A 13320-nucleotide genomic window follows, 5' to 3' on the forward strand; every position below is an offset into this window, starting at 1 on the left:
AGCTCGGAACGTGGAGCTCATTCCTCAATTCGCGAGTGATTTGCACCCTTCCTGAAGATGACGTCCCCGTTGGATGCCGAGCGCCGCAAGAGTCGCGTGCCTGCGAGGGCGCTCGCGTACGTGCTGCACCAGAGCAAGAGCAACGTGGAGAAGCTCGAGTGGCTGGAGCAGTTGCTGGTTCAAGACCCTGTCTTCAACCATGAGAAGATGAACTACCTAACTCGCGGCGAGCAGTACAAGCGCGCCACGCAGATGGCTGGTCGCGCGGAGATCATCGCCCACCGCAACAAGCTCAGTGAGGAGGACACAGCGCTATTGCATGTGGTCCTTCAGGGCTTTACGAGTTGTCCGTCCTCGACGGCACTGCACACCGGGATGTTCTTCAAGAACCTGGGGCTGCTCTTCACGGACGAGCAACAGGCGCGGTGGATGGACATGGCCAAGCAGTGGCGCATGATCGGATGCTACGCCCAGACCGAGCTCGGCCACGGATCCAACGTGCGCGGACTCGAGACCACCGCCACGTACATCCCCGCCACCGACGAGTTCGAGATCCACTCGCCCACTCTGACGTCCATGAAGTGGTGGCCGGGCGCGTTGGCTCGCACGGCCAACTTCGGAGTGGTGTACGCGCGACTGCTGCTCGGGGGCAAGGACTATGGCGTGCACAACTTCATGGTGCAGCTGCGTGACTTGGAGACGCACGACGCGATGCCGGGCGTGACGCTGGGCGACATTGGTCCGAAGATCGGCTTCAACAATGTGGACAACGGGTACTGCACATTCGACCACGTGCGGATTCCTCGTGAACAAATGGGCATGCGTGTTGCCACTGTTACTCGTGACGGCAAGTACGTCAAGAACTCGGGAGTTCCTCAGGAGGTGCTGTACTTCACCATGCTGCAGACCCGCATGTCGTACATTCGGTCGAGTGGCCTTGCACTGGCGAAAGCCTGCACGATCACTATTCGCTACTCGGCTGTGCGCCAACAGGGGTACGACGCCAACAAACCCGACTCGAAGGAAGAGCTGAGTGTGCTGGACTACCAGACGCAGCAGTATCGTTTGTTCCCGTTGCTTGCGGCGGCGTATGCCATCACTCTCACCGGTAAGCTGCTATTCAGTGGGAATTGGTGAACGATAGTTAGATCAGCTAATGTTTTCTGTCGTTGTAGGCAACCAAGTGGATGCCTTCTCACTGCAGCTCGCTGATCAGATCAAGCACGGTGACCTGAGCATGTTGCTTGTGGGGCACGCGATGAGCTGTGGACTCAAAGTGCTGACGTCTGAAATGGCGTGCGGTGGCATTGAGACTTGCCGTCGGGTAAGAAGTTACTCCTCGAAGCGGACCTATTCGGTCTGGAATTCTGACATGTACGCTGTTATCTTTTAGGCATGCGGCGGACACGGTTACCTGCTGTCTAGTGGCCTGCCTGTTCTCCTCGGCGATATCCTACAAATGGTGACCGCAGAAGGCGAAAATTTTGTCATCTGTCAGCAGGTTGGTAGCACATTAATTTGCCTTTGTTCAGGCACCATTGCTTGGCCCACGTGACTGACACGTAGCACCCTTCTGTATGACAAGACTGCTCGCGCGCTGTTGAAAGTGCATGGCCAATTCCAATCTAGCGGACGCCTCCCGGCAGCGATGCAGTTTATCGCAAACATCGGAAAGCCGTCGCGTGCGCAGCCTCGGGGCAAGGACCAATGGCTCGAGCTCGACACGTACATCGACGTTTTCCAGCAGCGCTTCCTGTACTCGCTCCGTGGTCTTGTGACCAAGGTTGCATCCGAGCCATCCGTCGCCGCCGGTATCCAGAACAACTCGATGCACTGCTACAAGCTGTCGAACGCCTACACGTATCTCGTCTTGGTGGACAACTTCGTGGAGGCCGTTCGCTCCTCCTCGACTCTGACCAAGGAACGCTTGTCGAACCCGGAAATTGTGCCGGTGCTTCAGATGCTTTGCAGGCTTTTCGCGCTCACGCAACTGGAAGCCACCGCCGGAGAGTTCATGGAGGGCGGGTGCGTCTTCCCCAGCGAGATGCCGATTATCCGGGCCAACATCGAGGAGCTGCTCGCGCTCATCCGCCCGCACGCCGTGACGCTGGTGGACGGCTTCAACTTCTCGGACCACACGCTGAACTCGACGCTGGGTCGCTACGACGGGAACGTGTACGAGGCTCTGTACGAGTCTGCGCAGCACGACCCGCTGAACCACTCGTCGGACAAGGTGGCGTTGCACGAGTTGCTGCGCCCGATCCGCGACGAAATTGCGCGAGAGTCTGGTGCCAAGTCGCGCCTGTGATTTACTGCATGGGACCATAGCGGAGGGTGGAGTTGCAATTGATGTCCGATCGACCAGCAGGTTAGGTCGGAGTGCATACCGATAACGATAATGCAGTCTTTTCGTTTCTTACAGAACGTGCTCCTACGGTTGTAGTTCATGTGTGCTGATCCTTAGGAACAAGTCCATTTATTATACTGGGATAGGAAGCGACGAAGTGCTGATAGCCCTCATAATAAATAATACCTACTATTGGACTTGAACCAATGGGCGATGTCCCCCCGTCCAATCGACACCGGTGATGAACCGGTAACGTCTTTAGGTCAATTTACAGTAAGTGATGTCTATTGACCGAGTGTTTTAGCCGTCTCAAGAATGATGGAGGCTGCTCCAGTTCATTTGCAAATTCGTCGAGTTAGATTCGTCATTGATTTTGCTCTGAAATCGGTTGTACGTCGTGACCATAGCGGCGATACATTGTCGGGCAGATTCTGCGGCTGCGAAGCAGGCGCAGGAGATGCCCGTGGAGCGTGCGGATTGAGTTTATCAATGGCGATCAAAGGTGAGTTAACCAATCCTATCCCAGCCTTCGCGAAGCCCTAGTAGGAGAAATGTGAACCACTATATCTAAGGTGGTTCATGCTACTACGATTTCTTGCAACGTAGTTGCAGTGGTTTTTGAAGAACTGTTCTTCAGAAGAACAAGAAGAACTTCTTGCTCGTATGGATACCACTTTCCATTTCTACCTAATGCAATATTCACAATAGGTAAGAAACGGAATTAGAAATCAACATTTACCCAATAGAAATGAACATCAACCAGTTTTGAACTTCCCGCCATCACAGCGACGATGGCGGATAGTCGGCGCCTAGCGCTGGAGCGATGGCGCGAGGAGAAGCGGCGCCAGAAGGAGCAGCAGGCCACCAAGACAGCTCGTCCTGCGCGCCGGGTGCTCGCCCACAGGTACAATACGCAACTGGAGCCAGTCATTCCCAAGTGTGACAATACTAACCTGAATGTCTGCTATCACAACCAGTACCGGCAGAATCACTCGAGGAGCCCCAGTGCGCACGCGTGTGGCCCCAAAGCAGCGCGAGATGCCACCGCCATCGACGCCAGCTGCTCCACGTCGCGTGTCGGACGAACCTGCTGGCCTCGTGCCGATCCGAGAGCTGGAGACGGCGGACGAGACGCAGGAGCGACAGATCTATGACGAACCCAAGACCCCGGCGTCCAAGACAATGAGCAGCGCAGCTACAGTATCCGAGGAAGATAGCGGTGACGTCGTGTCAGTCAAACAGCGCAAGAAGCGGCGGAGAAGCTACATTTCCCCGGCTTCCAACGCTCCGTCATTGGCCGGTGGGGCGCAGCGAGTGATGACGCCCACGCGGCTCCTGCAGCATGAGAGCGATGATGGCGGGATGGATGGAGACTTGGAGGGCGCGACGCCGGAACTTATACCAGGGCCTAGGCGTGTGAGTGTGCTGACATCTCGACAAAGGAAAAGTCACGAAGGTGTAGCTGCGTCGGTGCATGCAGTGACACCACACAACGCAGCCCGGGAACTGCTTGATGTTGATGTTAAAGAGGAGGGAAGTGCGTCCTCAAGAGAGACGATCTCGCTTGGAAGTATTGGAACGGCACTTCGTGTGCCGCACTCGGATTCGGGAAGAAGCAGCGGTGCCCTGGAGTCATCCAACTCCGTGATGCAGTTGAAAGAGGAGACACAGGACCCGTTGTCACTACATGCTACGATCGCAGACGCGCAGGAGACAGCACAAAGTAGCGTGGAGATCTCTCGAACTGAGAGGAAGTTGGTTTTACCGGACCGAGTTCCTGTGGACCCTGCGCAGAAACCAATGAGAACCAGTATCGAACGAAGGGCATCTCGAAAGAGCATTTCAGGCCGCGCATCACTTGACGATTCCAAGCCAGTCCAATCTATCAGCGAGAGGTTGAGTGGGAACACAAAATGGGAAATGGACGACTTCATAGTGACGAAGAATTTGGGCCAAGGCAAGTTCGGAAACGTGTACCTGGCAAAGGAGAAATGCACAAACGTCACTGTTGCTCTCAAGGTACGCTTGCTCGAGGTGAACCTTACCGTCCCATGTGTGATGATGATACTTACTGACACCGATTTCACAGGTTCTGTTCAAGTCCCCTCTGACGCGCGACGGCGGTGTTAACAACTTGAAGCGCGAGGTCGAAATCCAAGCACGCCTTCGCCACCCAAATGTTCTGTGCATGCACGGCTACTTCTACGACGACTCATGCGTCTATCTCGTGCTTGAATATGCACCGTATGGAGAACTCTATAAAGAGTTGGCCAAAGAAAAATTCTTTGCTGACGCTGTGGCTGCCCGCTACGTGGCCCAAGTAATCGAAGCACTGAGGTATTGCCACAGTTGCAACGTGATTCATCGAGATATCAAGGTAAGCTCACTCTGACTGGCATTATATCTGGGTACTGCTAAGCTCTAACGTCGTCATGCTTTGCAGCCTGAAAACCTTCTACTTGGACACAACCAAACCATCAAGCTTGCTGATTTCGGGTGGTCAGTACACGCACCAAAGCCCTACAATCTCCGTAAGACGTTTTGCGGGACTCCGGACTATCTCAGTCCAGAAATGGTGATGGGAGAGTCATACGACTATCGGACCGACTCGTGGAGTCTTGGTGTACTCACTTATGAGCTGTTGGTCGGGTCAACGCCATTCTACAGCGAGAACCAAATGGAGATGTACAAGAAAATTGAACTTGTGGACTACCAGTTTCCATCAAGCCCGCTCGTCTCTGAGGACGCAAAGAGCTTTATTGCGGGGCTGCTCAAACGGAAGCCTAGAGACCGAATGAGCTTGGCCGATGCAGCCAAGCACCCGTGGATCCAGAATCATGATTCGAACTAATTTTTTAAAGCTGGCTTATTAAAATAAGCCAAATGAAGTACATTACGTATGGAGCTACGCATTACCCACTTAAACCAAACGGTACTTATCGTTCATATAAACGACCAAAGCATCGAACTGGAGCTAGGGAGCAAGTACACAGAAAATCGTCAGAAGTGCTCTTTTCTGCGAATTGGCACGGCAATGACTTACATTTGCAAGGATTTCCATGATCTGATCGACCGGCAAGCTAGGAAAGGCAAAACGAAGGTCTGCAACTGAGCAGCCGGTATCACTCTTTGCCTGCAACTGCTGCAGAATCATTCCTGACAAGTCCACAAAACGCAAAGAAGTTAGGTAGATGAAGACCAGATAAAACTGAGGGTGCAACACAAACGCACCGCTCCATTCTTCCTGTGACTTGGGTGCAGATGAAGCTGACATGGGCACCGCCAGTTGAAACACGACGAGACCGTACTGCTCCTCCTCTTCCTTGCTGAAGAAATGGCGATAATGGCGCTCCGCCGCAGCCGCTGCATTGAAAGTACCGGCTCCTACGAAGGAGCTTTGCGGCAGTAGCGCGTTCACATTTTCTGCTTCCAGCACGGATTGCAGTCGCGAGTACTTGCGAACCGCCACGACGGCAGTCAATGTTTTCCCGTTAATGGTAATCCGGTCATTCGCACGAATGATGGAGTAAGGGGTGACGTTTAACCTGCGCAGTGAATACGAATTAGCGATGAAGATATGATTATGCTGGCAATTATTCATCCACGTACCGAATCTCAAGCGATTTCGCTCCTTGCTCGATCAATGCCTGGTCTTTCTCGGGGAGTGCGAACTGATAGTCCGCAGGGGGTAGAGTGGCTTCCTGATGAAAAGCGCCGACATTGCTCTGCTCCCACGGTTTCTCGATTAGAGTCGCGGCGCCAAACTGATTTGGTTCTTGGCCATTTGTACGTTGATGACCATTAGCAGCACTTGTATTGGAGCTGGCCGCTTCATTGCTGTTGCCAAGCGATGGGAACGCAAGCAGCTCAAGTGCAGCAGGCGGAGAAGAATGATGAACCGCGTAGTCGTTTTTGTATCTACGTCACGTGCACGCACACCACCACAATGTAGGGATCACTAGAAGCTGATGTACCGAACAACACTGCCAATACGTACAGATGCATAATCTCAAGCATCCTGAGCGTCTCCGTGTTGCGGTCGTGCACTTCGTGAACGCTGTTTAAGAATCAGTCAGCCTCGTCAGCTTAATTCCAAGGTTGACGATCCTCCTACATAGATACTGACTGCGTTGCATTGATCCAGCGTCGACTGCGCGTCATATCCGAAGGCGGCCATGGTTCCTCGATGGTCCCCGTGCACTCCACCTGGTATCAAACGATAAGACTCAAAACCTCCTCTCAATAAAACTAAACACCACGCTCCCTACCAATGCCCCAAGCTGCAGTTCCTGGCTCTCAGTTGTGTTTCCACTTGGCAGCATCTTCACATCCAGCAAGCCCGTTCCGTCGTCTGTAGTATCAATCCAAGCACAAATTTGTATTTAGGTACTCTGGGATCAATGTGCAAGTTATCATTGTTCCCAACTAACCAAGCTTCAGCTGCGTGTCAGCCCGCTTCACGAGCACCCCCATCACTTGAACACGACTGAAACTCGCATGAGCCACTCTATAGCCGCGAGTCTGCGCGTCGTAGGCCACTGCCGAGCTGTGCAGCTGTGCGATGCCCAACTGAAGTGCACACTTCGCCTCCATTAGAAAATGACCTAAAGTATGTTTCAGGGACACAAAAAGTACCCATTTCCCTTGAACAGGATGATTGTGTGAAATGCAAAACGCATGTTTAGATAGCTAGATCTCCCATTCTACATTTCGAGCGTCGTGAAGTTTGATAGAGGGCCGACTCGACCATCCGTGCCCCAGCTGGCCACTCCGGCGACGCCGACGAAGTATGTCATGTTTGGCTCCAGATTTGAGATGACTGCCGAGGTGTCCAAACCACGATAGACCTCCACGCGGTTAAGCCGAAGGGAGTAGGCTTCGACAGACTCCAATTGTTCCCACAGAACAATCGCTTGAGATGAAGTTACATTGGTCGTGTTTGGCGGGTTCTTTGGAACACTAATCGTCATGTAGGTGGCTACCATACAAAACGAAAAAATGTTTACATGTAGTTCAGTGACGACTTTTTTCACCAAGTTCAAATGCAACATTTACGTACGTATCGTGTCGAGATAGGAGTACCAGCCCCACCGAGCGTAACCCTGTACAAAGCAACCTAACGCTGTTGACTGCGAAAACGCTGCTGATGGCGTCTGGAAAGCCGTGATGGGAATGATGAATGCACCCAGCATGGTGTGGTGTAAATGGAATGAGGTCGATGGAAAGAGTGCCCACGACACGAGCACCGATGTGACCATTACCACGTACATCACCATACATTTCTTCCATCTCCCGGCACGATACAAGCTTTGGAAGAGAGTGAAGGCCAAAAACACCGCTCCAATGCCGACGATAGTAAAAACAACGTACGTGCCGGCATTAGCGTTCACTTCCTCAAAACCGCCAAGGTCAACGTTTAGCCATGGGACGTATCCGATGAGATTCATGTTGATCATAACGTGGAATGGTACAATGTAGCAAAATACCCACATCACCACTCGTCTCTTCAGCGACAACGCTTTCCATCCTCGAAAAGTTTTCGACGCTGCCATTCGATACGCCACACTGCTCGCTGCTAGCAGAACCATCACCTCGCCGTAAGAATCTATTGAGATGCCTGCGTAATTTTGACTCGAGGGCTGTCCGACCAGGCGAACGTAAAAGAAGCCCCACGCTACCAGCGAGTAGAACAATATGACAGGACGGATGCGAGGCAGGAGACCAAAGCCTGCCATGGCAGTAAATCCAACCCCGAGAATCCACCACGATAGATCACTGCAGAAGGCGCTGGATGCTTCTTTGAACTCGATAGTTTTGGGAAACCAGGACAAGAACTCGGTAGTTGTCACCCCGTTTGCAGTGGATGAGTAAAATGCATTTGCCGCACCTACAATCACATCAAGAGCAGAATAATCTTCCGTAAACATGGAAACACAAAGGGTAGAATGGACTTACCCGCAAATCGATAAAACGCACAACCACCGTTGGGTCCAACAACTCCAGCGTGAACCGCTGCTCGACAGATTCTTGAATCGGCTCTGCGTCACGAAAAGAAAACATTAGCATTCATCATGTAGCGTGGAGATGCTTGCTGAGAAGGAAACAGTACCTATAGGGGCTAGAACCATACACAGCAAGTGATGATGATTGATCTTGAGGAATAGTTAGCCAAAGTTTGAGATTAAGTGGTGGCAAGAAGTTAACATACCTAAAGTGCAGCGCGTGGGGCACCGGAAGGCATTCCAGTCGGATTCAAACGGGCGACAGTCGACTCCCCACAACCCACACGACGTTCCGAAGCCCCACGAGCGGCAGCTCAGAAAGTCCGGCGCGCTCCCGTCCTCCATTGACGCTGCGAAGAAGCTCAAGTACACCAGAAGTACTAGGAGTGCCAACGAAATGAAAAAGTACATCAGCACAAGCAGGTTTGCCGAGAGCCATGCAAGGCCAGCATCCTTCGAGATGATCGCTTTCACGGGGGTAAGCTGCACATTTTGCACACTGGCGCGACTTTCGTCTTCCAGAGATTGCTGGGAGTGATCTTGACTTGCGGAAACTTTTCTTTCCGAGCGCGAGCGAAAGCGAGTACGACTCAGCCAGTTGCCACCAAGCGGACGGACTTCTGGTACCCCTCTCATTGCTACCCAGGCGATTAGCAAATGAGGCCCCGGAAGCAAGACGAAAATCATAAGAACAGTCGTCTAAAAAAGAAAAGCTTGACAGGTCCGTCTTAAAATGAAGAAGAATGGGGGAGTGTATACTTCAAGCCGGCCGGGATAAATTTGAGCTTTTTAAGGTGAATTGATTTACTAGTTCAGCACGGCCTCCAACAGCGTCTGCGTCGCTTCTGCAGCTTCGCGTACGTCGGGATCAGCTTCCGTCTCAGCGTGAGCGAGAGGACGGACGATCTCTAGAATCCTTTCGGTCGTGCTAGGATCGTTCAGCCGCGGCACGATCAACCCGAGAGTGCGGAGCGCACGGAAGCGCAGGTTCGCTGTCGTGGATGTGCACTGCTCCACCACCGTCTCGACCACGTCCCGCAACTTATCCATGTGCTGCAGCTCAGGAGCAAGAAGCTCCACTGCTAGCAAACCGGTGAGTCGCCCGTGGAACGTGGATTGAAGGCACACAGACACACGAGGCACGCACTTTTCAGCAACCCACTCACTACCTAACGACTTCCCCAGGGAGGGAAGCTTTTCACACACCACTGCTCGGACTTCGTGAACCGCGTCGCCCAACAGCTCCAAACACGCATCGGCAAAGTCACCTGGGAGTGGTGCGCCATCCTCACGCTCAGCCCACGCATCCACGCAATGAACAAACTTTACACGCACTCGCCACTGTACCGAGGTACGCAGAGCCTGAATGGCCGGGAAAATCATCGCGGTCACAGATTCTGCGGAGCTGTCACAGTAGCGCGCCATTTCTTCCAAGAGAGACGCGCGCACAGTAGGGTCTTGACTTTCGTCCAGGAACTGCGTGAAAATCGGAATCAACTCGTCGTAATAGTTGCTACCGATGTACTGCAGCGAGCGACCAACCGATTGCGCTAAGGACAGCCTCACAGCCACCGAGACGTCAGTTGAAAGCGCGTACGTCGCGGGCAGTACGCTGCGTACAAACTTGACTTGAGCAGCGACCACAAGCTCGGTCTTCTCAGGAGCTGAGTCTTCTGAACTTGAAGCAGTGGTTTGCTGCAGAGCGATATCTCGGAGTGCCTCGCCTAGAAGAAAAGAGCCCTCAGCACATGCGCGACGCACCTCTACAGTAGGATCACCGACCATAGACACAAAATGGTCGACAAAGACGTCCGTGTACTCGGCACCAAATGCTCGGCAGAACGCAGGCAGAGTTCGGGCCGTTTCCAGCCGCACTTGCCACGATGAGTCTGACGTGTACGTATTCACCATCGGCACCATTTGGCAGTACAGCAGACGCAGCGCCTGGTCTGCCTCCTCCTTGGACTTCTTCTGGTCTTCAAGCAGTAGGCGTCGAAGAGTAGTGGCCAGGGTAATACAACTTTTCACAGCGAATATACGAACAATGTCATGGCTATCGGCCGTCGACTTTTCAAGTAATTGAACAGTCCAACCGGCCACAGGAGAGCCACCCGCTGCAGCCAAGTCGCCGATAACCGACGTTACAGCGCGGCGAACCAACGGGTTATCGTCGTTGCACATACGATCAAGCATACCACGGAGCTGAACGCGCACATCCCCTCGCACATGCGGATAAACCATCGATAGGAGTGCTACCGGCACAATTCTGGCTGTTGGGCTCGAGCTGACGCTAAGTCGCGCGAACATTGGCACCAGCAGTTTGTCCACATCTTCATTGTACAAGGACAAGATGAGCATCTTGAGCGCATTCACCATGACGTCCCATGTAGCGTGATTCTCAATAATCGACAAACTCTCGAGTACATGGAGCACCACCGCCAGTAATAATTCGTAACGATGGCGCCTGCAAGACCGGTCACCGCCAGTCGACTTAGGTTCCTTCGAGTCCACGTAATGTTGCATCCGCGCCGTGCGCACAGCGAGCCAGCCGAGGAATTGAATCGTCCGGATGACAGTGCTTTCGCCCTTGTCATCGTAGTCGTGAATGGATGCAAACAGGTTGAGCAAGAAACGGCGCTCAGCACACATTTCGCCAGCGCGTTCCTCCTCCATCGTCTCAATGTCCTCCAACAGTGCAGCATCCCAAGCGTCGTTTGCCGGTAATAATCTCTCCAGCGGATTCGGGTACTGGGGGTCCATAGTCGGGGGATGATACTCTTCTGTGCTGAGGTACTGGAAGAGAGCCTTGGTCACAAGTTTCGGGAACGACAGCACGCCCTGGTGAATCTTCATTTGAAACACGCGGAACGACATTCGGTCCTGTTCAGGAATTGGACGCTCCGTTTTCTGCTGACGAATGTTCATCGAGAGCTGTCTACGGAGAGCCTTGTATTCATCAGGAGGGACAATAACCAATTGCAGCTGAAGTGGTCGCGAAGCCGTCTCAATCAAACGCAGCGTCTCCTTATGCGTCAAATGTGTGACTCGCTCGCCATTCAAACCTACCAGCCAACTCGATCGCTTCACATTCGCTCGTTCAGCAGCACCTCCAGATTTGATGTCCACAACAATCGTTCGCTCTAAGATATTCTCGACTGTGAGCCCAAGGGGTCCCGCAGGAATAGAAGCTGCATACGGTTTGTTCGCACCCATCACAGTTGATATGGGCTGCTCCGGATCCCAATCGAAGCCAATTATGCCACGGAAGTCGCTAACAATGCGGTCCTCAGTCAAAAAGGTATTCACCGCGCGGTCCAAACTGAATTCTGAATTCAGAAGCAGGTCCACCAGAATCTTAAACTCCACTGCCGAGGGCCCTGCTACGGCATCCTGCATGGACTCCACAGCCTGGCACAAAACCTGCAGGCCATACTTCGGCTCAACGGGAGTCTTTGCTGCTTCACCATCCGCCATTACAATATCGCCATCACCGTCTTGAGGTGGTAATGCAGTCGCCACAGAAGAAGGCACACCGTTGGATTTGGGAGTAGCCTGCTGAGAAGTGTGCGAGTCCGACGCACGGCGGAAGCGAAGCGCTGAAGGAACAAGAACACGCTGAACAAACCAGACTGTAATTAATACACATGAAAGATCGAGTCGATATGGCAAGCAGCAGCGAGAAATCTTACCTCCTTCGACAACTGCTGCACCACAGCAGCACAGTTCTCCTCGTTCAGCACCGTTTCGCGGAATGAGAGCAGTACATCCGACTTCTGAATACCAGCAAGCGCCGCCGGTCCACCAGGCTGCACTTGCTGCACAACAGCGCGTCCAAAAACGTTCCCGATCTGCCAGCGGAAATTGCTGCTCGACATCACCACTTCATACGTCCCGGGGCCATTCAACTCCTCTTCCGTCGGCGCCTGCTCAGCAACAGCAGCAGGTTTTGTCTCTTCAGCGCTAACGGGACCCTTCGCGGAAGGCGACGTCAGAGGCGTCAACTGGTGCGACTCGATCGACGTCAGCGCCGACGGAGCTTGCGGCATCGCAGCGGACGACTGCGCCGGCGTCTGAGGCGTTTTCGCAGCTCCCGACGGCGGCGAAACTGTCCTGGAGGACCCAGCCGGTGACATCGGGGCAGCAGGAGGAGGAGGCGCCGTCCCGTTCTCAGTGCTCTTGGGCGTCGGGGGCAGCGGCGTCTTGGCCGCCGTCGCAGCTTCGTCCTCGTCGTCGCTTCCTTCGTCAAACTCGGCGTCCGCTCCGTTCTCCGAGAAATAGACCTCCACCGCCTTCTGTAGGTTGTTGTTGGTGCGGCTCAGCAACCCCAGGATGACGTCGCGCTTGACCTCTCCGCCCAGCAGGCCGCTGAGCTCCTCGGCCTTGGGGGTCCACTCGGCGTCGTCGTCGATGGCCAGCGCCTTCCGCGGCAGCGCGGGCGTCTCGGCCCACGCCATGTCGTCGCCGTCCTCCTCGTCGGATCCCTCCACGTCGTTGACCTTGAGCTCCGCGGCGCCGTTGGCGGCCTCCGACTGGAAGTACAGGTCCACGGCCTTGTTCGGGTCGTTGCCCGCCTGCTGCAGCAGCGCCAGGATGCGCTCGCGCGCCACGTCGCGGGGCGCGATGATGGCGCGGATCGCGTTCACCAGCGCGTCCTGCTGCTGGGCCTCCATGCTGCTGTGTCGAAAGGGGAGGAGTTAATCCAATCTGCCTGCCGTTTCAGCTCCGTCCGTCCGTCCGATCCCGGGATTGGTTGAACGAGCCGCTCTTTTACCCGGAGGAGAGAGAGAGAGAGCGGAAGAGCAAGGAGGAGGAGGAAGAGAAGACGCCGCAGGCAGACAGAGGTGTACGGAGACTGTCCTGTGGCTGGAGAAGGGGGTAAGTTGGTCGAGCGCTGGCCTTTTTCTTTGTTTGAAGGGGGAATTCCGCCCAGCAGCAAGTTGTGGTGTGGTGCACGTAACGTTTGTGTGACGC

General features: G+C 54.0%; 6 protein-coding genes across 6 annotated transcripts; 3 read left to right on the forward strand and 3 right to left on the reverse strand.

Moving 5' to 3' along the window:
- Nucleotides 1–42: 42 nt before the first annotated feature.
- Nucleotides 43–2308, forward strand: PHYSODRAFT_556434 (hypothetical protein; the record flags this gene model as incomplete). Its single annotated transcript, XM_009520755.1, has 4 exons — nucleotides 43–1108; nucleotides 1176–1324; nucleotides 1394–1501; nucleotides 1586–2308. The coding sequence occupies exons 1-4, from the start codon at nucleotides 58–60 to the stop codon at nucleotides 2306–2308; spliced, it is 2031 nt and encodes a 676-aa protein (XP_009519050.1). The 5' UTR covers nucleotides 43–57.
- An 830-nt stretch (nucleotides 2309–3138) lies between these two features.
- PHYSODRAFT_254857 (hypothetical protein) lies at nucleotides 3139–3767 on the forward strand (the record flags this gene model as incomplete). Its single annotated transcript, XM_009520756.1, has 2 exons — nucleotides 3139–3251; nucleotides 3325–3767. Coding segments are annotated over 2 exons (556 nt in total), but the record flags the coding sequence as incomplete, so codon positions are not given.
- A 380-nt stretch (nucleotides 3768–4147) lies between these two features.
- Nucleotides 4148–5198, forward strand: PHYSODRAFT_487332 (hypothetical protein; the record flags this gene model as incomplete). The annotated part of the gene is made up of 3 exons (XM_009520757.1): nucleotides 4148–4366; nucleotides 4437–4724; nucleotides 4791–5198. The coding sequence occupies 3 exons, from the start codon at nucleotides 4148–4150 to the stop codon at nucleotides 5196–5198; spliced, it is 915 nt and encodes a 304-aa protein (XP_009519052.1).
- Nucleotides 5199–5267: 69 nt separating this feature from the next.
- Nucleotides 5268–6940, reverse strand: PHYSODRAFT_311003 (hypothetical protein; the record flags this gene model as incomplete). Its single annotated transcript, XM_009520758.1, has 8 exons — nucleotides 5268–5321; nucleotides 5391–5503; nucleotides 5579–5892; nucleotides 5957–6265; nucleotides 6345–6404; nucleotides 6474–6553; nucleotides 6616–6698; nucleotides 6778–6940. The coding sequence occupies 8 exons, from the start codon at nucleotides 6938–6940 to the stop codon at nucleotides 5268–5270; spliced, it is 1176 nt and encodes a 391-aa protein (XP_009519053.1).
- A 110-nt stretch (nucleotides 6941–7050) lies between these two features.
- Nucleotides 7051–8694, reverse strand: PHYSODRAFT_479260 (hypothetical protein; the record flags this gene model as incomplete). Its single annotated transcript, XM_009520759.1, has 5 exons — nucleotides 7051–7306; nucleotides 7403–8234; nucleotides 8303–8385; nucleotides 8457–8499; nucleotides 8556–8694. 5 exons carry the CDS (start codon nucleotides 8692–8694, stop codon nucleotides 7051–7053), a joined length of 1353 nt encoding a protein of 450 aa, XP_009519054.1.
- Nucleotides 8695–9156: 462 nt separating this feature from the next.
- PHYSODRAFT_556438 (hypothetical protein) lies at nucleotides 9157–13019 on the reverse strand (the record flags this gene model as incomplete). Its single annotated transcript, XM_009520760.1, has 4 exons — nucleotides 9157–11843; nucleotides 11931–11964; nucleotides 12039–12257; nucleotides 12315–13019. The coding sequence occupies 4 exons, from the start codon at nucleotides 13017–13019 to the stop codon at nucleotides 9157–9159; spliced, it is 3645 nt and encodes a 1214-aa protein (XP_009519055.1).
- Between the last annotated feature and the right edge of the window lie 301 nt (nucleotides 13020–13320).

Source organism: Phytophthora sojae (genome assembly GCF_000149755.1).
Source record: "Phytophthora sojae unplaced genomic scaffold PHYSOscaffold_2, whole genome shotgun sequence".
Taxonomy (NCBI): domain Eukaryota; phylum Oomycota; class Peronosporomycetes; order Peronosporales; family Peronosporaceae; genus Phytophthora; species Phytophthora sojae.